Raw genomic sequence first — 25527 nt, forward strand, 5'->3', positions numbered from 1 at the left:
GCTCGCACGGCTCTCAATCGCTCGTCACCCACACAATTTATTATCACGATAATAACAAATTGCTGTGTATATATCGTTATCAACGTATTCAGTAATAATTTTGCATGGCTTAAGACAGTTTTCCATGTATGAGATAATATTATAGCCATTAAAATTTTCGTACGTGGTCCTTCGACGGTCACGGACTGTATGTGATGAAGGGATCTAGCGATCTAGGGATTTGAGAGTCTGAGGAATGAGATATCTATGAAACTAATTTACAAAATTAGGGTCTGCATTTCGATAAACTTCAAAGTATCATAAAAACATAAACGTAAGTTTAGAACGAAGGTTACTAAGATAATAGAGATCAAGTGATAATACAGAGCAAATGATATAGGGAATTAGGTGAATGAAACTGATTTACAAAATTAGAAATTGTACGTCAATAAATTAACAAAAATTTTACAATAGTAAACATATACTCCATTGCCGGTATATGTACAACAAACGTACATTGAATAACATAAAATGACATACAACAAAATACTTCAATAACTAAAAATATTTACAAAAATTTAGATTTGTCAATTTTATCCACCGTTGCCGCGTTGTATAAAGAATTGCCTTATATGAAAACAATAGTCGCAATATTTCTGGCGCGTTGTACGATTTGGCGATACTCTACTGTGGTGATATAATAATAAACGATAGTAATATACAGGGTGTCCCAGTTTTTTCCGGCCAAACTTTGCCAGCGTGTTCTATATGTAAAAGTAAGAAAAAATATTATATGAGCATATGCTCTTCAATGTTTTATTAAGGAGTTATAATAAATAATACAAAATTATAATAAAAAGTAACACTTTGTCAACACAACGAACGTATTTGTAATAACGGACGTTATTTTGAAATGTTAACTCGTTAATGAAACGTTAATAAATAATGTGGATACTACGTGAGCAAGTAGGCAAGTTTATGTAAACAGAAATGGAGATATAATACGTTTGTACACTGTGTCGGCGAAATGCCAGTTCATTATAATTTTGTATTATTAGTTATAACACTAATAAAACACTTGAGAGCAAATGTTCATTTAACATTTTTTTCTTGCTTTTTCGTGCAGAACATGCCGGCAAATGGCCGGAAAAACTGGGACACCCTGTATAATAACATAATATGATGCCATAATAGTACTGTGGATTAGTTAAAATAGTACGCTACTCGTATGCTAGTGCATTTCTGTATTGCGACAAGAGGATAATAGTGCATAAGAAAATCAGTAGAATAATACAACACTGATGTAACAGTATAATAGTGGTGCAACAGTGTAGTAGAATCGTAGAATAGCCAGCAGTGGCAGCTCGCGTGTACGCAGCACCCTGTATTTCCACTTGATATTATCGATATATTAATTGAGAAATGTGTGATTTTGTTCTCTTAGGATTTTATCAAGTTTCTCAATAAATTTTTGTTTAATACATGTTTTATACATATATTAATGTATGCATGTTGCATACATGCTACTTCACACAATTTTAAAATAAAGGCAAAAACATTGTAGACTTCCCTACTAATTTTAGCTACGAGGCGCCATTAATGATAGGTACTACAGGAACATGGTAGTATAGTAACATAGTAACAGTATCAGTATAACAACATTTAGGATATCGGTACTCAACACATTCAATATCCATGGTATGGAATTCCAAACCATTTAGCACGTTGAATACCGTTACACAAATATGTTTAAAATATAAGTACTGATAACTTTAATCAACAAGTAACTAATCATCGTGAGTTGTTATATTTTTATTTATAATTTTGTAACCCTAACACTATATTTGTGTGTTCCTATATTTCTATATCTCTAGATTCATCTGTAGGTCCCTAAATCTCTATCTCTAGATCTCTAATTTTCAATATTCTTACATTTCTAAATTCATGTATTTCTGGATCCCAAAATATCGATATCTCGGGATTCCTACGTTCGTACATCTGTAGATCCCGAAATACAGATATCCCTAGATTCCTACATCTCTAGATCTCTAAGTGTCAGTATTCCTGAATTCGTGTATTCGTAGATCTCAAAATTTCGAAATCTCCACATCCCTATTACCCTAAACCTCGATATTACTAATTTCCACATCACCGATATTCCTGGATTCCTACATCCCGAAATCTCTAGATCCCGGAGTACCGATATCCCTAGATTCCTACATCTGAAGATCTCTAACTCTCAATATTACTATATTCCTGAATTCATATATTCGTAGATCTCAAAATTCCGAAATCTTCACATCCCTATTACCCTAAACCTCGATATTACTAATTTCCACATCATCAATATTTCTGGATTCCTACATCCCGAAATTTCTAGATTCCGAAATAGCGACATCCCTAGATTCCTATATCTCTAGATCTCTAAATCTCAATATTATTATATTCCTAAATTTGTATATTCATAGATCTCTACATCTCTGCATTTCTACATTCCTATTAACTTAAACCTCGATATTCCTAAATTCCTAGATCACCAGATCCCTAAATCCCTATATTACCACACTCCGACAAACCTATACTACTAGATTCCTATACTACATTCCTATACTAAATTCCTATATCAAAATATGCAAGTATCCTCATACTCCCATATCAAAGTATCCAACTAAGGTGAAGTGGGGTAAGTGCAGACTGGTTTTTATAAAGTTGGTATTTGAACGTAAGTATTTCCAGTCTGCTATGTAAATACTTAACGCTGTCGATATCGAACGCTTTGCACAATTACTACTATTTAATTAATATTAACTAGGACCTTAATTTTCCTTGTACATTTTGATTTTAATAGGAAATTGTTTAAAATGTCAACTACTCTGTACTTTCCCCGAAAATAGGGAAGAGCGTAACTTGAAGTTAAATACTTTGAAACTTTATTTCATATGCAATGGGGCAAGAGCAGAGTTATTAACAAATCTGCTATAAAATGCTTTTCACTGCATTATGCAAGTACTCTATACTGCAAACAAGTACTCTTAGCTGAAATATAAAAAGGGATATAATGAAACAAAACAAGGAAACAAACATACGAAATGGAGAAATTTCGTACGCATTGTAATAAAAATAGCTTGTATACGCACTTGCCCCGCTTCACCTTACCTCTATATGTCCAAATCCTAATGCCTCCACAGATTCAAATACTGCTATATTCGTATCCATTTACCTCTCATTACATTTTTTTTGTTAAAATTTGCAAAGAATATTACACTGCTCTATAACTCAGATGGGATATTTTCACGATTTTCGCTACCTTGCCCCGAAAGGTTAAAGAACCTTTGACAATTTGCCAAATGTAGCGTCGCTGAGCTTGCGCTCTATCCACGCTATCCTTTTGTACTTTTCTGTTTGCATAGCTCCGACGTCTAATTTCAATTCAGATATTGCTCTTCTATCGCTTCGACGTTCGAGCTTTATGCTAGATCACAGTTACGTTGGGTTAGAATTAGGTTAGGAGTGAACTGAATTAAGATTAGGTCAGATTATAATTTCAATTCAGATGTTTTGTTGTTTGAGCATTTTAAGTTAGTTTTAAATTATGTTACAGTCAGATTAGGTTAGATTGAGTTGTAATAAGATTAGAGTAGGTTAGGTTAGGCTAGTTTTGTCGTTGTTTGAACGTTTTTGTTTTAGGCTAGCTTTGAATTACGTTACAGTCAGATTAGGTTAGGTTAAGTTGCATTAAGATTGTGGTAGGTTAGGTTAGATCAACTCTTAATAGTCACACTTCGTCAGAATAACACACCTGGCGGACGTTTAAGACCCTAGCCACTAAAAATGTTTCTTACAAATAATCTACTCAATATGTTAACTCGAAAGAAATTATAAATAATCATTGAAAGATGTTTTAACATATTTCATAGCTGATTTCAGTAAATTTAGATTTAAATATAAATTCAAGAATTTCAAATACGAAAAAAAAATTCAGAGACGCGAAAAAATTTTAAAATGATGGTTTTCACAGAAAAATTCCAAACTTTTTTCAATTTTGCTATAAAGAGCAATAATTTTAACTGAACACGCTAGAAATATAATAGTAAAAATACCGGTGTTTCCAAAAAGGTATTCGTTCAAATTATCAGGATATGAAGTGGCTAAAATTGAAACTAAATTGACTGCGGTCGTTCCATACCCCAATGTGATCGTTAAGAGTAAAGTTACCCAATTAGGTTAGTTTATGTCGGATTAAATGTAATCATTCAAGAGATAATTTTTGTATAAACCTTAAATTAGTATGTGAGTTAACTTGATTTAGAACAAAAATACTTTTAAGTTTCCAAACTGTACGATTTGGGAATTTAGAAATTTTTAGAGATAAGTATAGGAACTTTCGATTTTCGTATTTCCAAATTATTCGAGTTTCAGATTTTTAAGTTTAGAAATTTAATAATTCGGAAATTTTCGAAGTTAAGAACTTAAGTACGAAAAATTACAAAATTTTGTTCTATGATACATATATAATTGCTTTATTACTTATTTATTTGCTTTATGAATATGTTTAATAAACTATCATTATAAACAAATTATACATTTGACAGAAATTACGCTACTTTTAGATATTAACTTGCTGATAATACAGGATTCACTGTTCACTTTAAAACTGCTAATTATTCAGCAATTAGACAAGCCACGCGAAGTTGTTGAAATAACACATTGAATCTTACAATCACTTAGAAACATTTTACACAGATATAACTCTATATAAATGTTGTAATTACAAAAATAAACTGTTCACATCTTTTTTAAAAAATAACAAAGTTCAACTGAAAAGTCAAGAATTGAATCTTAAAATAAAAAATAAATTTAAAAGTAGAAATTTTAATTTTTAAATTTCTAATTCAATAAGTCAAAAGTACATTAAAATTGTATAAATTGAAATTTAATTAAAATTCAATATACCAAAATGTAATTAAAATTCGATAAACCAACATTTAATTAAAATTCGATAAACCAACATTTAATTAAAGTTCAATAAAGTAAAATTTATTTAAAACACAATAAATTAAAACTGAATTAAAAATCGATAAACTAAAATTAAATTAAAATTCAATAATTATAGCCACGAAAATAAATCGTTCCTATATCCGCAGTTTTGCTTTGAAATCATTTTTTAAATTTATACGGACATTATAATCACAAAGATGAATAGCTCATATTTCATTAACCTTTTTTTCGTAAATTATGTTTCATACAGTAAATTTGTTTTGGTATGTACACAGCTCCAACTACTCAGCAACGATTGAAATTGAGAAAAAAGCCATAAAACAAATTTCTGATAAAATCATCAGATGTAGATAACATTCTGTAAACAATAAAACTCATAAAAAGTAATTACCGCCCTTGATGTTTGCAAATGTACGATTCCTTTTATCTCACACATTAACTCTACGAAAGCAATTTTACGTTCTCCGTTGAAAATCAACGAGACAAGCGTATGTAACTCGTGCGGTAATTTGCGGTTGCGTGCAAGAGTGAAAAAAGTAATCACGTATGTAAGTAGCGTACGCTCTGTCTATAGTCACGTAACGCAAGTACAATACACTCGGTTTTGCAAAATAATAGTCGACCATCACATCGTCCGTAGTTTACTTTACTTCTCTCGAAGTTGCTCTTTGCCGAGATTTCTTTTAATTTTCTTTTCTGTATTTTTAGTTTCACCCACAAATGTTCCTATTTACACAATTTTTATTCTTCGTTCAAAACTTGTTTTGAAATATTTTTAATTTTTGTTTAAAAATAATTCAATTAAAATTAAACTAAACTAAACTAAATTAAATTAAATTAAACTGATAAAAATTTTACGAATAAAATCGTATTGGTCAAAAAGTTTCATCGTTTCTGAATAACATGTTACTAATTAAATAACTAAAATTTTGTTATATAATATATAAATTGTTTTCCCAATGTGTAAGAATTATTGTCGGACATCTTCGTTTAATCGTGACTGACCATCTATAACCACGCTTCTAGAGCATGAATCATTATTCATAGGAATATTTTCAACGCAAGATTTCGCAAAACTAAGTTGACACTTGCAAACATTTAGAGCAGCTCACTGTATACTATACATATCTTTTTCGAACTTGAACAACATTCTTACCTGAAAATGATGTTATATAATATTGCCAAAGCCATATTATATTCAACCATTTATAGCAGGCATCTATATTACTTCACACTGATTTTTATTAAAAAAGATGTACCACTTTTCACAAAAAAATATACCTTTTTCTTTCAATAAAAAGATATACCCTATTTTTTGTAACAAAAATGTACCCTCAACTTCTTTTTATTTTTTAATAAAAAAATATCCTTTTTAATAAAAAATTATATCAGCTGTTTTAATAAAAAAATACACCCTAACTTTTTTATCTTTTTTTAATAGAAAAATATACTTTCTCATGTCCTCCATTTTCGCAATGAAAATATATCTATATTATACGTAAAATATACCCTAATTATTTCTTCATATTAAAAAAATATTCCCTAGAATGTAATGTTCTTCGCGCGGAAGAAAATTAAAGCGCCAGCCCATAAATTGAATAAACCTACTGACAAGGACGACATAATTTTTAATGCGTTCGAATACGTTCTTGCAAAACCGCAAATTTGATTGCGACCGTACAGGAAAGGAAGGTGCGAACCGTTGGAAAAGGTTAAAATGGTTGCACGTGGGAATGCGCCGCGTATCCGAGCGCAATGACATGTGTGAACCGACGCAACGCGACGCGTCGCGACGCAATGCGTTCGAAAACTGCGCGCGGAACGAGCCACCTCGAGTTCAAGTTATGAATAGCAAGTGAGTGACCACGAGGCCCACATCACATGCTCGACCTTTCCGCTTTCGAATGATTCGGCCGTCACGAGACGTTTATACTTAACTTTTCAAGCGACACGCGAACAGGGAATCCCGTGCGGGGTGGACGAACCGATTTTTCTGTTTCGCATCGCGTCGCATTTTTGCCAAGTTATCGCAATACTCGTGGAAACATTGCACGCTCGTTTCGTCATTCGACTCTCTATCGCGTAAACATATTTCTGTCGCAGAAGACAGTGGAGCTCAACGATCAAGTTTAATTACAACTGCAATTACTCGATTGATGATTATAACACTAGTGATTTACGGACATAGAAATCTAGAAACCTAAGAATGACCAAAGGCTTTTGGAATCTAGGGATATCAGGAACTAGGGATAACGGGGAAACCAGGAATAATTAGAAAATTAAGGGTCTAGGGATATCTAGGGAACTAGGAATATCTATGTATTTATGGCAAAGTAGGGAACTAAGGGTCTAGAGACATTTATGGAACTAGGAATATCTAGGTATTTATGGCTAATTAGGGAACTAGAGATCAAAGATATTTAGGGATCTAGGGATATCTAGGAATCTAAGGATATTTAGGGATCTAAAGAACTAAGCATATCTACAGATCTAGGGATATTTGGGAATCTAGAAAGCTAAAGATATCTAGGGAACTAGGGATCAGGGATATCTAGGGATCTAGGGACATCTAAGAATCTAGGGATATCTAGGTATCTATGGCTATTAAGGAACTAGCGATAATTAGAGAAATAGGGAACTAGGGATAACTTGGAAACTAAGCATTAGAAGACAAGTAGTAATACGAAGTGTTGGGGATGTAAGAAACTAGGGATACAGGGATCTAGAAATATAGGGAACTAGAGATATAGAGAACGAGGGATATTCGGAAATGGGGATACAGGGAATTAGGGATTTAGGAAACTAGGGATATAAAGAACTAGAGATGTAGGAAAGTATGCATATAGAGACCTTGGAATATAAGAATTCAGAAATATAGGAATTTAGGTACAAATACATCCAAGAATCTCAAGAAAATTTAAATATTGAAAAATTGGAATTTTGTACACGAGAAAATGAGAAATATCTAAATTTACGAAATCTAAAATATAAAAATTCGTAAATCTGAAAATCTCATAGTTTGATATTTTAATACACATCGCTAAATTTCAAGAGCTACAATTTGGAACATTTAATTCCGTACCATCAATTTTCTCCACTTACATCGTTTTCTTACTATACTACATTATATTCTGAAAGAAATCTATTTCTTGAACGAACACCTTATCCATTCACCTGCCTAGCCAAAATGAAATGGAGTCGTCACGATAAGAGACGCTCTAGCCAGTCGTCGTATTAAATCTTTCCACACAACGAAACATCCGTAAACGTATTTACGAACACACGCGTTACACTGACACTTCTATTCGAGCAGTCACACGTAACGCATGCAAAGCCACGCTTTATTACTCGTGGCTCCCCAAGCTTGTTACGTAATCCGCGGGAACGTCGAGAAGGTCTACGATCTGCACCACGTGCGACGCTAACGCAGGAACAACGCCTCCCAGACTAACATAATCCAAATTACGCTTCTATATTTTTATAAGATCGCAAATTTGTGCGAATAATATTCGTACGTACGGAAGTAGCATTTTTCAAAAACACATCGGACTTAAATTTTTTCACATAAAGCATTTAGACATCAATTTTTTCACATAAACATATTTTCATGTAAAGCATTTTCTAATTCTGATATATTTATATTCCTTTATTTCTCCTTATTGTTGCTAACAGTCTTTTATAACAGACTGAATCTTCAAAAAGAGTTATTAAGTACAAAATTTGGTAAATACAATATGTATAACACTTAACAAAGACAGATGAAGATTATTTTTTTTTTTTATTTAAGCTTAAGTTGAACTCTCATATGAAGATTATTGATTTTGCACAGAAATATGAATCTATATTATGTGTACGCTTTTACCATCTTAATGGTAGTTTGTCTATGCTGCCATAGACGCACCAGAGTAAAGGAGAGCAAGACTGGAAACTAAAGAATGTGCACAATTGCGTTGTGTGACGGAGTGAACAACGAATTAAATTGATCAAGAAATTTCGGAACAATTGTAAACTACGAGAAGTGAGTTTGCGAGAAACTTGGTCAGGGAGAGGTGCAGTGGCGCCGGCAACGAAGGGTTACCCACGTGATCGGATCGTCCAATCACGTTCTACTCTTAGCAAAGTAGACGGTACGGAAAGCTTGTAGAACAGACTGGTCATGGTTCTTAGTTTCCAGTTTTTACTTTAGACAAGCGTTGGATCATTGAGTATGAAACTTGACAAAATAGAACGTAAATCTTTTTGAGAAAAACCATTTGTTTTTTATGGAAGTATTATATTATAATGGTAGATTGCCTATGCCAGGGTAGTGAAGTCCTGGACAGGAAATTGTCGAAATTTTTTGTTCTTTTTGGACTGACATAATAATGAAATTTGCCGTCATATGTGAGATAATAAATATCTAGGTTTACGTCTAGACATTTGTTTTGTACTTAGGTAATTACCCAACAGTTTGATGTTAAGTGGGTTGTTTAACTTTATAATATATGAGACCTTTTAGTGAGTATACTTATCTAGTTCTCCAAATCTGTGTATGGGTAATTTGTCAAAAGGGTATCTCGATACTAATTTTAAGGTTAAGAAATAATATAAAAAATTGGAAACTGAATTGCAAAATTTCATTTTCACTATCATTCTTAAAAAATAAAAAAATTATAGAATTTCGTGGAGGAGTAATCATAGAAAACTTTATAGAGAAATAATTATTATTAACTGAAATAAGTTAATAATTTGTAATGTTAAAATAATTATTAAACCTTGTAATGTTGAAATAATTATTAAACGTTGTAATGTTGAAATAATTATTATAACTGTTAATGTTCGTAATGAACGTCTTAGCATGAAAAAAAATGTATTTCTGTATTACCGATAATTTTATTTTAAAGTTGTAATAACATTATGCTCACCGTTCCGCAATAAATTTCAACATTTTTTTTTTTTATAAAGATTGTAAGAACATCTAAAAATTCACTTTATACTGCCAATAATTTATTTCGACTTAAACGAAAATTTGATTTCATACAGTTAAAATACATCTCCCTTTTATTACGGTCAATGATCCTATTTTACAATTGCATAGCATTAGTTAATTCTAATAATGGAATGCGTATAAAAGTGTCAATTAAAAATCTTGAAATCAACTTTGCTGCAAAGAATGCATTTGTGACATAACATCTTTATCGTCACGTGACGTATGTCTTCAAATGTTTATCGAATACCATGACTGCTTGTATGTTTGTCGATTTCAGTGAAAACACGATTACGGTCATCGTTCGCGTGATTACGTGTACGGAAAGGAACCTGGAAGTTGATTCCAGAAAAGAATTATTAACGCGGAATATTACATATGATGTTTAATGCTTGAGATTGAATAATGGTCGAGTACCGTTATTTAATGCTCTAAAATCGATATATGATTGATATTACGAGTGTTTGATCTTGAGCATCGTTTCCTATTTTGAGTATCGATATTTGGAGTGCGCTTTAATCTAAAGTACCGGTACTCAAAGTGTCAGTTGAAGTTACTTTGATACAGTTGATGTTCAAAATTCGAAACTTTTCAAATTAACGAATTTGTAATATAATCAATACATAAATTTGCAAATTAATCAATGTGTACATTTGTTGATTACTCAGTATGTAAATTTACAAATTAATTAATATATAAATTTACAAATTAATGTGTATATTTGAAAATTAATCAATATGTAAATCTGTAAAATAATCAATACATAAATTTGCAAATTAACCAATGTATACATTTGTAAATTAACCAATATTATAAATTTGCAAGTTGGTCAATATATAAATTTATAAATTAATCAACGTATACATTTGTAAATTATAAGTGTATAAATTTATAAATCTGTAAAATAAAAAATTTATAAACATAAAAATCTGTAACATCTACAAATTTTTAAATCTACAAAATCGATAATCTGGAAATCTATATATTAATAAATTTGAAAACTCTACATGCTAAACTAATGCTAAAGCATGAACATTCTTCGTCCGTTATAGATCCTAATTTTCTTACATTACCGCTGTAACTCAACGCTCTATCGCTATTCTTAAAACGCGAACCACTAACGAGCAAACTTACACTAACAATCAGCTACCGCTATATTATCAGTTTTACGACTGGACGTGTACAAATTAAAAAAAAAAAGGCTTATTACTGTTTCCAGCACATCCGCGCTTATTCGTCTGGCTTTCGAGAATCGATAGCGAAGTGTAAAGCGAGACTCGACGGTTACGTAACCAACAGTGTGGCCCAACTTTAAACGCACGTGTGTTCAGTGTTCACGCATATTCATCCTCATTCCGGCTGCTTTGTCAATGTTATACTTAGCACAACCATCCTTACGCATACCAAAAGTTCATGACTGATTAATGGTGGTCGAAATTCATGTTCAAATTTTGAAACGTGTAATTTTTGTCACGTCTAGGTATTTCTTTGTTTGGTTGTGTAGACAGTGAACTTGATTTTATGTATTGACTTACAATACACGTGAGATCACGTAACGCAATTTTTAAAATTTCTATGTAAAAAAAAAGATGTCAAAAACGCGAAATAACAGATGTTTCTGTTTAACAAAAAGAAAAAAAAATAGTACAAAAATATAATATTTAAATATTGAATCGTGGATATTTTAAAATAGAATGTTTAAAAAATTGATATTATTATACAGATGAATAATATTCTGAAATTAAGTAGAAGAAACGGGCGTATTCTTCCCGAATCAGTAGTACGAGTCAATTATTGACGCTAGTTATGGGGAACGGCAAGAAACACCATGATCAAATAAAAATGTACTTTCCATAAAAATTCTGATTGAACTACTGAATTCCTATATACTTGCAGGTTCATTCATGCTTCCAATTGAACATTACGTTATCAATGTTTTATCAAGGATTTTTCAATGCTTGATTAATCTCATTCAAGCTTAAACCATTTATCAAATCCATATCGTATCAATAACATACTAAACTGATTTATAAGGCTTAGAGAGCAAAACGATATTGATACGATTCAATTTATAAAAGAATTTAAAAAATCAAATACATTTAACGCGAAATAATATTTAAATATTCAAAATATTGAATTCACACATAGTTTATTGCATTTTAAAATTAATTGCGTTGAAGTTGAACCACGTGTTGTATTGCCACGCCTTATATTGTCATGCGTTGTATTGCCACGCCTTACATTACTATACGTTATATTGCTACGCTGTATATTGTCATGTATTATATTGTCACAAGCTGAATCACTACAAATTATATTACTATTCGCTATATTGCCATATATCATATTGTCACGCACTTCATTTCCAAGTAATATATTACCGCACACTATATTGCCATGCATTGTATAGCCACATACAAAATTACCACACGCTATATTGCCACGTATAAAATTACCACGCGCTATATTGCCACGTATAAAATTACCACGCGCTATATTGCCACGTATAAAATTACCACGCGCTATATTGCCACGTATAAAATTACCACGTACTATATTGCCATGTATATGTTAGAAATCGAAAGCACTATAAAAATATTCTGCTAGGCAAAAAGGCAAAGGCAAAGACCGATTCAACTCAAGGTTCTGGGGTAAGTGCTGAGAGGTCAAACTCAGTCCTCTTACCAAAGGCAAGGATGCCTTCCCCACTCCGTGGCCAGATCCTTTAGGAACAACGTTCCTATACATTTAGGCAAAGCAATAACAAACTGACAAAGAACACAGTCCTGCGACATCTGATGACCACTTGACTCCAAGTCAATAGCCATCATCTGTCGCCTCACTTAGACTCTCATAAACAACCTCTCGCATAGACCTCACATAGTCCATCCCTATCATAAATCGTTCAAAGGCAAAATAGCACAGGCTAATTGCCCTCAACGACCCTCCAAAATACGTTGACGCTAACACGGCCAACCTGATCTGCTTCACGCTCTCGGGAAGCATCCACACAAAGAATACAAACACAATACTGCAATAACAATCATGGATTATCAAATCTCTCAACATCAGCGTCTCCAGGTCACATAGCCCTTGGCTCCGCACCTCTCACGTGCCCTGCCCTTGCTAAGACCAAACGCTTCCACACCAAGTGTTTCCCGGCGTCGTAACCTCCACAGCTCCGTACTTTACCTGTACCCTGCTGCAGTTACCGCCACACTTTACCAACATAACGTCCTCTATTCCGCGCAATTCGTGTACCTTTCAAACGTCGTCTTTCGCAAGGCAACATACCAAATCCATGACCTTAATGTCACCCAATGATAGAGGTTCCTTCGAATACATAACGTTACTCTATTCCGTACACGACATTGTCGCCTTTCATACGTTATTTCCACGATGACTACACCCGCAAGTGCGTCACCTCCAGATGACACTCACAGTATCATCCGGCAGCCACGGTATTCACAAACTGGCGAATACCGCGCAAACAAACGATACCGTCCACAAGATGCGTATCCCACATTCAACTTTTGCTGGCAGACACCACGTGTCCCCATAGCCCAATTCATACCATAATCTTTTCCTCCGTACACTCATATAAAACTATTGACCCAATCAGTCAACATTCCATCTCAACCTGGCACTCAACTAGCACCACATAGAATTGCAACAACCAATTAATCTTTCTCATAAACATTCATCAAATACCTAGCCTTCTTGCCTAACTATAATCTAAATGTTTAGGCAACTAAACAAATAAGGAAATACAAAACTAACAAAAATCTATTCCTTTAATATAATTTATTATACCGAAAATTCTAAAACACTAATAAATACCAATTAACATAAGAAAATAATGAGAAAAATAAACTAAAGATTACATAAATTAATACTAAAATACTATGTTTTTTCTTTTTTTTTAAATTTTATACAGAATGTAGCTAACCTAACTCTAAAATATTATTTTTAAATTAAACCGCTAACACGGTTCATCGTCCGAAACTAAATCATTATCACCTGACCATTCGCCTTTCCACAACCGCAACCGGTCTTTCGGCGCTACCTGCGATTTACCGCTTTTCCCGACAATTTCAAATCTGTCCTTTTCTAATACCCGAACTATTTTAAAAGGTCCTATAAATTTTACATCTAGCTTAGCCCGACGAGTATCCGCAGGGCGCACAAATACCGTATCACCCTCTTTATAATCAACAGTATCCCTACGATGTTTATTAAAGCGCCTATCCTGCAATTCAGCATTCTTAACTAATCGTTCCGCCGCGAGAGCTCTATCTGCGACGATGTCGATCCGCTCTCCCGTTTCCGGAAGTTCTCTTTCGGCCGCTGCTGCACTACCTGCACTACGCTCGATCCCCAATAACAATCGCATAGGTGAAAACCCGGTCGAACTCTGTACAGTCGTATTTAAAGACAACTGAATTTTCGGAATTTTGTTCGGCCATTCTGTCGAATTTGCTGCTTCAACCGTAAGCAGATTCGTCACAGTAGCCACATACCGTTCCGCCTGTCCATTCGCTCGCGGTGCCCCGGTAGCAATTAAATGTAATTCTACCCCATGTCTACAAAATAGCTGTTGAAGCGGCTTATAAGTAAAATTCGTCGCACGATCAAGGACCACCCGTCGCGGTGTACCGAAAAGAGTTAGCCGATCACGAAAAACCTGCAATGTTTCCGGGCCACTCAAGGACTTTAATGCGATCAGTTGAACGTACTTCGTAAAACTATCAACAATTATCAATATATGTTTATAACCATCCCGCGATTCGGGAAATGGTCCTACACAATCACCATGTATGGTGTCAAACGGAATCGCCGATTTAGGTATCGAATGCAATAACCCCTGCTTCGGCCCACTATGTTTCTTCGCAACAACACACGTTATACAATGTTCTAAATATTTCTTTACAAAACTCCGTGCACGCGGGAACCAATACCTTTGTGCGATACGGTCATACGTTTTATCGAACCCTACATGACAATTTTCGTCATGGTACAAACGCAACAATCCAAACCGACTCCCCTTCGGTACATAATTCCTATAAATCGTCCGCCCATTATCCTTTAATATTTTCCTACATAGGATATTTTGCCTAATAACATAATCACTACTAATCGATTCTTTATTGCGGACTCGGTTTATTATATCCTGGGTCTCCGGATCTTTAGCCTGCGCTAACTCTAACCACGACCCTTCACAAATGACATTTACCTGACGGTCTACCGGCGGATTCCTACTTAAAAAGTCTACGTGTTCAACATACTTTCCCTTACGATACTCTAAATCAAAAGTAAAATCCTGAAGGTAAACCCACCACCGGGCAATACGAGGCAACAAATCCTTTTTTGTACTGGTGGCTTTAATGGCGTTACAGTCAGTAACGATTTTAAACTTAATCCCCAACAAATACACGCGAAAATATTTAAGGGCATTAACTATGGCTAACGTTTCCAATTCATAAGAGTGATACCGTGACTCTTCCGGAGTTGTCCGACGACTAAAATAAGAGACTACCCGTAAATCTCCATTCACACGCTGAAACAATATGGCCCCGTAACCAATTGAACTAGCGTCAGTGTGGAGTTCCGTCTCGCGAACCGGATCAAAAACGACTAACAAAGGTTGCGAGCTAAGATTCGATAAAATATACTGTCGAGCGCTCTCCTGCTCCTGACCCCACTGCCACGATTGATCCCTTCGCAACAGTTTTGTAATGGGCGAGGCACGCGAAGCAAATTCCGGGACGAATTTGCGAAAATAACTCGCCAGGCCCATAAACTGTCGAACCTGACGCACGTTCGTGGGGACAGGTGCCTCAAGCAGCGCTTTCAATTTCCCCTTGCCAGGTCGAATTCCGTCGGCAGAAACTTCCCTACCCAAATACTCTACCGTAGTCTCAAAAAATTTACATTTCGCCAGATTCAAAGTAAAACCAGCTTCCGACAAAGCCTTCAGAACGAGATCTAATTTTTGCAAACCTTCCTCAATTGTCTCTGAAGGAATTAAAATATCATCCATGTAAACTAAAGCTACTGAGTTTCTTAACGGTCCTAATGCCCTATTTATAGCCCTTTGAAACACGGCCGGTGCATTCGATAACCCAAATGGCATCCTAAGATATTCATAATGACCATCCGGAGTCACAAACGCGGTCTTCTCAATGGAATCACTGGCTATCGGAATCTGATGAAAGCCAGATTCCATATCTAAAGTAGTAAAATATTTTCCTTTACCCAACCGATCAAGTTGATCCTCAATCAACGGTAAGGGGTAACGATCCTTAACCGTTATCCTATTCAAAGCGCGATAGTCGACACACATGCGGTCGCTACCGTTCTTCTTCTTAACCAAAATAATCGGACTCGCGAACGAAGAAGTGCTTTCACGAATTATATTCTTACTAAGTAAATCAGTAACAATAGCACATACCTTTTCTCGCTCCGCGAGGGACAGACGGTACGGGTGGTAATTTATTACCTGGTCGGACTTCGTATTAATTTTCATCTCCCCGGTCGTTACGCATCGAGAAGAATCCGTAGGAGCTATCATGTGCTGATACTTTCCTATCAGCGACTCCAGGACGCTCCGTTCATCAGAATTTCCACTGCCAACAACGTAGCATTGGCCCACGGTCCTTTTCTCCGGCGAAGATGTTTCGTCAACGCGCTGCAATCTGGTTCCCTCCGCGCTGGTCACCAACCTCAGGTTTCCGCCTTCCAGGACGTTCCTCCCCACAATTGCGTCATAGGCCAAATCTTCGTCAGCCACCACCAGAAAGTCCAATTCAACGGATGCATCTTCCGCTTGTAGGATAACCGTGGTACGCCCCAATGTCGTCACACTCACGTTACCCAAACCACGCACTATTGTTGCACTCGGCATAACCTTACAGTTCGCCTTCCGTGCCACACTCTCCTTAATTAGGGAGCAATCTGCTCCTGTGTCCAATAATGAAGGCACCAACACTCCTTGTATCAACACTGGCGTAGTCTTACAATCTGCCAGACTGCAAATATTTGCTTCAGCCCTCTTACGTCCTGGCTGAGATGGTGCGCGCTGTTTCGCCCAACAATTTGATTCTTCGTGCCCCTTCTTCGAGCAAAAGGTGCACGTCAGGCGCTTCCCTGGTTTCTCTTTCTGTTCCAGCTTCCGCTTTTTTTGGGCAATTAACTTGAATATGCCCCACTTCATCACATGAATAGCAGCGCTTCTTGCCCCGTTGCTGCTTATCAGCTTGCTCCTTGCGACGATCCTCTGATGCTTCCTTCTCCGTGGTAGGCTTCACAAACTGTGTTAAGCCCACTATTAACTCGGCTGTGGTTTTATACTGACCATTTAACAATGATTGCCGAATGGTCTGATCCGTCACGGCTCCTATAATGAGCTCAATCAATTCTCCCGTCTGGAACGCGACACGAGTTTGTTCCAGGTAGAACAGTTTCGTACGCGCATATTCGGCGTACGTCTTTGCGGAATCACTGTTATACGCCACGGCGCGAGACAGTCTTTCATGTAAGTTTTTTCTCGTTACAAAGACCGAACACAAATCTTCACTAAATTTCTCCCACGTGCGTGGCTGACCCTTCCAGTCGTGATACCACGATTTCGCGGGCCCCCTTAACGCATGCGTCGCCAAATTCAAACGCACTTGGGTCGAACAAGCCTTTGTAATCTCCTCCACTACCTTGCACCAACTGTTCGCATCCTCCCCAATGTCACTACCACTAAATTCAGGAATAACTCCAGTCTGTGTAGGAGCAGTCGAATTCCCGGAGGTCGCGGAACACGATGCAACACTCTCTCCGATCTTCAACAACACCTGACGAACGAGCTCGTCAAGGGAAGATAGCGGCGCACCCGATTCCATTGTAAAATACAATTAATGTTTTAAGTGTCACAAAGAAATACACACGCACAACAACAACGATACACTGAATAATCGCAATTCACTGTATCCGGGCGGCGTCACGTAATCCCACTTCTGATGTTAGAAATCGAAAGCACTATAAAAATATTCTGCTAGGCAAAAAGGCAAAGGCAAAGACCGATTCAACTCAAGGTTCTGGGGTAAGTGCTGAGAGGTCAAACTCAGTCCTCTTACCAAAGGCAAGGATGCCTTCCCCACTCCGTGGCCAGATCCTTTAGGAACAACGTTCCTATACATTTAGGCAAAGCAATAACAAACTGACAAAGAACACAGTCCTGCGACATCTGATGACCACTTGACTCCAAGTCAATAGCCATCATCTGTCGCCTCACTTAGACTCTCATAAACAACCTCTCGCATAGACCTCACATAGTCCATCCCTATCATAAATCGTTCAAAGGCAAAATAGCACAGGCTAATTGCCCTCAACGACCCTCCAAAATACGTTGACGCTAACATATACAATTACCACGCGCTATATTGCCACGTATAAAATTACCACGTGCTATATTGCCACGTATAAAATTACCACGTGCTATATTACCATGAATTCTACTGCCACGTGGTGCCACGCAATTATACACTGTATTCCCACGCGCTATATTGCCACGCAATGCATTATTATGCATTGTATTTCCACTCGTTACATCGCCACACACAATACATTGCCACGTAATACAATTCCATACGTTACCCTGCCGTTATCGATTCAACCCAACTTGTCAAAACACTTTTATCATCAAGATATATTACTAGGGTGTTTGCATTTTACCGCGGAATAATCGTATTATTTTCGAAGACATTCGTCCGGAACTAAAGTACCCTTGTAACAACATCGTTTTCATCTTTTTTCAACATAATAGGATTCGTTCCCAAGTTCGAACAGCATCGCGATCGAGGCGCAACGGCTGTTCCTATTGATTCGCTCGGTTCCAACCCCTCTCTCTTTCAACTCCGCCATAGCTCTCTTTCGTTTTCGCCGAAGATCTTTGACCCCCACGAGAGAAAGACCGTGAATGTCAAGGGTTGCAGATCCTGAATTCTTGGCCGACGTACATTTTTGTGGGGGACAGCGACTTGGTTTCCCTCCCCCCTTTCCATCGTCTAACGGAATCGTCTGAACAAACCATTTAACCGATACGGGATGTCTCGAATTGAACACAGAAAAATTCCACATGAAAAAGTTAATCAAGTGTAGATAAAATTTTTGCTATCAAAAGCTCAGTTTTCAAGAAAAAATATTTCAAAAATCTATCTTAAATCGTCATATCTGCCATACACTATATTTTTGTAAAACGAAGATTTTTATTGTTTCTGTAATGGAAAATACAACAGATATATTGGACGAATGATTATTCATATTTACTTCGATTAAAAATTAAATACTTGAGAGGATTTATGAAAGCATTCAACCTCTTCACTAAACAATTATTCACAATTTCTGCATCATAATTGTACTAGATAAACTAGTTCATATGGATCAATCTATAAGTAACTGTATTATATGCACGGTTAATATTTATTTCATATTTATGTCATACTTTTATATCGAACGGTTGTCACAATTATAAGATCGAAACTACGAGTTACTCGATCTGGAGCAAGATCAAATTTGAATTTCGCGCGCACTATTTGACGGCTATTCAATACACAGTTTCGATTTATTATTTCGATAGCTGCCAATCGAATTACTATTCACTAATTAGATGGCAGCTGTTACAAAATATTAATCCCATGAAAGTATGGTATAATTAATTATTCAGTGACTGATGAGTATCGATGTATCGGAAAAATTATTCTATGATGCAACGAACGCTGTAACTTTCAAAATAAAACAAACTTATATTTTCTATTTCGCTATTACGAATGCTTCGAAAAATGTAAGTAAATGAAACCACGTGAATTTGTATTAACATAAGCTTTCAGCGTAATGTCGCTAACAATATCAGAATAATAAAAAATTGTTAATTATTTCCAACCTGCTCATTCATCATGTAACAGTTTCGATATATTTTCACGCACTGCGCATGCGCCGAATTTCTTACACTCGCAACGCGTAAAACTGTATACGAATGTAATCATTGTAAAGGGTAGAATAATTGGCAGCGTTTCAACCGTAAAACAAAACATTAATTCCACGAGTTACGACGTTCAAACCTTAATTATAACGTAGCAAATGGAGATATCTTTTTGAAACGTCCAAGGTGCGAGAATTTTTATCGCGAACGTGCACATGTACATAACCTTCGTTTTACCTACCTCACGCGTGGAAAACACCGTTGCGCAATTCTACCCGGTATGTTTCCAATTTTCGAAATAAATTGCCATTGCCAGGAGAATATTTAATCCGTTCCGCTATGTTCCCCACAAATAGGAAAAAGCACAAACCACCTTTTCTTATTAAACTACTGCATCACAAACGCGCGAAACAATCGTATTTTTACATGACGTATAGACGAGTTTTCAAAATCACTTCGATGACATTTTCGATACGTTTTATATGAACTACTCTTTTTTACATATAATAACCTATTAATTTTTAGAGGTTAAAATTATTTTCATGATAATGGATGTCTCAAAATCTGAATTCATTATAAAATCCTAAAATTTTAATATTCCTAAAATCTGAAACTTCTAAGGACCCAAAATTCAAACATTCAAATATTCTAACTCCATAACAATAATAAAAATTATTTCGATAATTCTGAAATATCAAAATTGTCTCTCAACTATATTATTTATTAGTAGAGTAAACCAATGAAAATTATCTAATTTACAAATTTAAAAGTTTATAAAAAATGTGACTGAAAGCGGCAACAATACAGAGAAAAATATTGAATGTTCTCGAAAAGTAAAATTAAGGGTAGAAACTCTCAGTTAAACATATAGCATCTAATGTAGTTGGCAAGCGTGAACCCTCCTAACCTTATCAGACGACGATAACGTGAACTAGACTGATAAACACCAATACGTCACATAATAATGCTAGAACCTCTCAAAATAAAGTGCATGTACAAATCTAAAAATATACAGTTACATTAGATTTAGTAATTAAATGTGTCGAGCTTGCTACTAACCTAATGTCACGCGTGTATTATGACGTTGACCGCGTATGACACTTCAGATCCAGATAAATAAATTCTACAAGTCGTGTTATAAACAAAACAGAGTTGTGTTTACGAGCCTGATGGACGATATAACACATTCACGAAACAACGACAGGAAACGCGCACGTGTTTCAACACACGGTACAAAAATAAGTATGGACGTGCAAATTACGAATTACATCTTTCTAGAGTTCTTTTGCATTTATCAATTTAATAAAATGGAACAAAAAGAAATGCTGTCTTACAGTGGCTAACACTACAGTACCAAATACCACCATCTTGCACCCTTCTTCGACAGCACACGGTCGGTAATCTATGTACTAACCAAACTGAATTTTCCAACCCTTCACATTTCTTTATCTTCGTAACGTATCTTTCGAGAACTCGGCACATAAACTTTGTACATGCATAGAAAATGACACGAAGAGAGAATATACATTTCTCTTTGGAAGCTTCGCGACGGCAAACGTGAAACGTTGTACAGAAAGCGATCGAGACAAGGGTTATAAGAAAGCATGCGGAAGTACGGAATAAATCGTGCAATTTTCGCGTCCGAGTTTGTACTAGATATGTCACTAGGACGGGTATAGATGAAAGCGTAATAGTAAAACGGGTCATCGACGAGCGAGATACACCGGCCGAGAGACAGGCTTTCCGCGAGGAACAGCCTAGACATAGGTAAGGTCGCGTGTAGAGCGGTTGCTTTAGCTAGACACATTTCGACGAGGGAAGGAAAATCATGGAGGGTGCCACGGATCGATGGCTCGACTGGAAAACGGTCCTAGACAGAACGACGAAATTCCGCCTCGCGGTGTCACCGGATGAAACGGCTCACAGTAACCTCGTTCATCTATGCGACAATCATCTCGTGCCCTTGTTTATCCGTGACACGGGTACGCGGTGCTTTTTTTCTCGGTTACCGGGCGAAAACGACAATGTCGAGGCCCGGCGTGAAGTGTTTCTTTGAATCGTGATTGTTCGGGGACAATTCGGGGTTGTAAACTGACTACGTTCGATACTTCGTAGACGGCAAAATGGCAATACCTGATCTACGTCTACGACGTTTATTTCTGGTAATAGATCAACGACTAGTCACGAGCATGCGAGCGGGTAAATGCAGCTGCAACTACCATTAGGGGATTTTTAATTTATTAATGAAGCTCACCACCGATGCTGAGAGTTCTCCATCGAGTTTTCCGCTTAGAACCCTTCTTGCCCATCTCTCGTGAAGACCGAGCTGGTCCTCCTCCCTTCTGTCTCTCGTCTGCCCAGCGATCTCGGCCGACTTTCTAGAACGAAAGCTCCACCGAAATCATGTTCATCGTGACAGATCGTTGCCACTATCTTCGCGGTAGCATTTTATCAACCGTGCGCCGTGTTGCTGTTCGTCGCGAGATAAATAGCTTTCAGAACGAAATGAACCGACGTTACGAGGCCTGCTCGTAGCAGAAGACAACTCTAATACGTAATCCACGCCGCACGAATAGCGACCGCATACTGCTGCTGTCCCCACCTCACCCCTCCATTTTGGTCCCCACCCTGCTCAAGCCGATCCCCTACCTCTGTCTCTGTCACATTCGACGTGTCCCGCCGTAGGTTCAATTTCTTAGTCCTATATTTCATAACTTCGGAAAATCTCCATCTCTGAAAATAAACTTCTTTTTATTCCTTAAACTCTATTGCGACATATAAACGCAAAAATATCGAATGTCATGCGAGTTTGTATTAATGACATTAATTTAAAGTGTCTCTTTGAGAGTAAAATATTTTGAATGGCAGACACACGACGCATGCGCAGTAGCGTGATAATACTGCATAGAGATTGGTTGTTACCATAGCAACTGATGTAAACTGTCAGTAGCCATTTTATCCGGCTTCAGTTGTGCGAGGTATGCAGTTACTATTGCGGAAAATTTTGAATACTTTTTCACACTAATAATTATTGAAATAATGTTTTTGTAAAAATTATTATTTGTTATATGTTTGTTAAGTCATATTTGTTCGGATGTATGATATCTTTTATTGTTTCATAGTGTGCTGTTATAGGTTAGGCAGAACAGTTAATCATGTTGAAAATATTGTCACTGCAAGATTTCGATGCCCCTTCATTCGATGAGCCAGCTGCTGTTGGATTCATAGGAAATACTTTGCACTATTGCAATTATGAGAAGCTACAAGATGAGTTGCAACCATTTGCCAAATATATACGAGAATATCCAGAAGTTTCAATTGCCCCAGATATTCTTGCTACGCGAGAAACGGCACGAACAGTTTGCGCCGATGATTTATTTTTACCTGTTCATGATAGTATCTTTAAGAAACTTGCCAGCATATGGAGAGAGAAAGGATTAATTGAAGCTATCTATGTTGCTGCATCCGCAGAACCTCAAGAAGTTACGACGGTCATACATTGGATAGCTACAAGGTTTTTAATTGACATAAAATGAGTCTTATTTAATCTGATAAGTTTCCTTTTATATCTAACCTGAATGAAACATATGTGAATTGTTTCTAATCTTACATGGGTATGTTTAAGTTAAAACATGTTTCAATTGTCACAGTCATTTTTATACACTTATATATTTACTTTCATTTTTTAATAGCACTCGAAGAACTGTGGATAATTTAGCCTAATTATTCACATTATATAAAATGTTTCATTTTATGTGTTTTAATTGGTCCATACCCTCATTTGTTTAAGAACATGTTATGCAAATTGCATTTAATTTTGGATAGATAATTAGGTGTTTTTAATTACAGGCTTAAACAGGGATTAGATTTATTAGATAAAGGGTTATATCAACGAGAAATTTTACCTATTTCTGGATCTGGATCGGTTGTAGATGTAGTCCATACACGGGATTGGGAAGCATCTCTTGTAAGACATAAATGTAAATAATATAATATACATAATATAAATATATATTACTTATAAATTTGCATTTTAACATTAATTTTTAGATCAGATGTATTTCTTGGCACCCACATTGTCCAAGACTAGCAGTTGTCACGAGAGATGATCGTATGCGTATATTCTCTCAAGGAATACCAGTAGTACCAATACTGAGGCACAGTGCTCAAAAGTCAGTTTGTTGTGTAAGCTGGAGACCACTTGCTGGAAAGGAATTGGCAGTAGCATGTCATGGAGGTGTTTTAGTTTGGACAATAGAATTAGGAGCAGCCAGTAATTCTCTTAGTCATGCAGTGTTTCTAAAACATCGCAATCATGCGCCTGTAACAAATGTTACATGGCATCCGCAGGGTGATTTGCTGGTATCATGCTCACCCGCAGACACAAGTATGATTGTCTGGGATACATCCAGGAAGGAAGGTGTTCCGTTGAGGCGAGTAGGAGGTGGTGGTATATGCTTCACACGCTGGTCAACCTGTGGATCCCATTTATTTTCTGCTACGTGTAGAAACATATTTAGGTATATCTTGTTTTCTTTTATGCATATTTTCATGTCTTTTTTTTTCTAACTTTGCTGCTTTATAGAATTTGGAATACTGGAGTTGCAACACCATGGCATGTAGATAAATGGACAGTACCTAGTGGTCGTGTAGCAGTTGCATGTTTCGGGCCTAATTTGACCCTCTTATTCGCTTCAACTGAAGATCCTACTACGATTTTCTCGTTACCTTTACAAAAGAACATTTTCGACGTTAAGAAAACGTCTTTCGACGAAGTACAAATGGCCGTGCCTTTGATAGACTTAGCAAAAGTCAATTTCTCTTCGGACGACGATTACGTTTCAGTCGGTGGCAGAATAGTCGCGATGGAATGGGATCCTACGGGAAAATATCTCGCTATATTGTTTCAGGTATAGTTTATCTACATCATGCTTCGATCCGATAACCTAACATGTCGAATTTAAAATTCTCATCGATTTTCTAATTATATAGGACAGCCCCTGGATTGCATTAGTTAAAACCAAGTTGGGAAATCTGTCAAGGGTGATCGAACTAAAACCAGGTTGCCTTATTAAAGGATTCCCAGGCGAAGTTCCGAATTGCATGAATTTCTATCAAAAGTGTAATGATAAATCCAGTGTGATTTGTTTAACAATCGCTTGGAGCAGCGGTCGTATACAGCATTTTCCCATAGTAGAAAATGAAAGTGCAGTTAATATCAGTACGAATTACTCGTTAACGTCCAACTCGTTTTCATTACGAAACGAGACCTATAATTTTAATTTAACCGCTACATACGGTTAGCGTCAATCGCTAACCTCTGAGCAAAAAATCTGTCTTCCCGTTGTGATACGTCGTTGAATACTTCTATATTGATCAATGTACAAGTGTTACAAATATTTTTTATTAAGTCGAGCATGAAAGAGCAATAAATCATTTGTACCCGACACGATGTTCTCGGTCGTCACGCTGCATTCCGACAGATATTATATAATATTTTATAACCGATTCGTCAACGTGGTTACAAAAAAAAATCGTTGGGACCCGTGTCAAGCTCTAATGTGCTAGCTTCCTAACTAACGTATGGGATATACAACGCCACAGCTCTCGGGTTCGG

At 36.4% G+C, this 25527-nt stretch overlaps 2 protein-coding genes across 3 annotated transcripts in view; one reads left to right on the forward strand and one right to left on the reverse strand.

Annotated features, from left to right (window-relative positions):
* Window positions 1–22503, reverse strand: part of LOC100883750 (uncharacterized) — an 87931-nt gene extending 65428 nt beyond the window's left edge. The window contains exon 1 of the mRNA XM_012294977.2: window positions 22165–22503. Coding sequence (XP_012150367.2) covers window positions 22165–22219 — 55 coding nt within the window. The 5' untranslated portion in view covers window positions 22220–22503. The remainder of the gene's footprint in view (window positions 1–22164) is intronic.
* Window positions 22504–22776: 273 nt separating this feature from the next.
* Window positions 22777–25357, forward strand: LOC100876063 (aladin). 2 transcript variants are annotated; one of them, XM_076540362.1, is made up of 6 exons: window positions 22777–22888; window positions 23046–23424; window positions 23760–23877; window positions 23961–24430; window positions 24496–24820; window positions 24903–25357. In XM_076540362.1, the coding sequence occupies exons 2-6, from the start codon at window positions 23066–23068 to the stop codon at window positions 25212–25214; spliced, it is 1584 nt and encodes a 527-aa protein (XP_076396477.1). In that variant the 5' UTR covers window positions 22777–22888; window positions 23046–23065; the 3' UTR covers window positions 25215–25357. The 2 variants fall into 2 exon arrangements, with proteins under 2 accessions (XP_076396477.1, XP_003707492.2); XM_003707444.3 differs by having other exon boundaries at window positions 22799–22888; window positions 23033–23424.
* The last annotated feature ends 170 nt before the right edge of the window (window positions 25358–25527 follow it).

Source organism: Megachile rotundata, chromosome 15 (genome assembly GCF_050947335.1).
Source record: "Megachile rotundata isolate GNS110a chromosome 15, iyMegRotu1, whole genome shotgun sequence".
Lineage (NCBI taxonomy): Eukaryota > Metazoa > Arthropoda > Insecta > Hymenoptera > Megachilidae > Megachile > Megachile rotundata.

Coding starts and splice junctions, on each gene's coding strand:
- LOC100876063 (XM_076540362.1), top strand. CDS start 23,066: ATGTTGAAAATATTGTCACTGCAAGATTTCGATGCCCCTTCATTCGAT. Junction 23,878..23,960: donor GGGATTGGGAAGCATCTCTT/GTAAGACATAAA, acceptor ATTAATTTTTAG/ATCAGATGTATTTCTTGGCA. Junction 24,431..24,495: donor ACGTGTAGAAACATATTTAG/GTATATCTTGTT, acceptor GCTGCTTTATAG/AATTTGGAATACTGGAGTTG.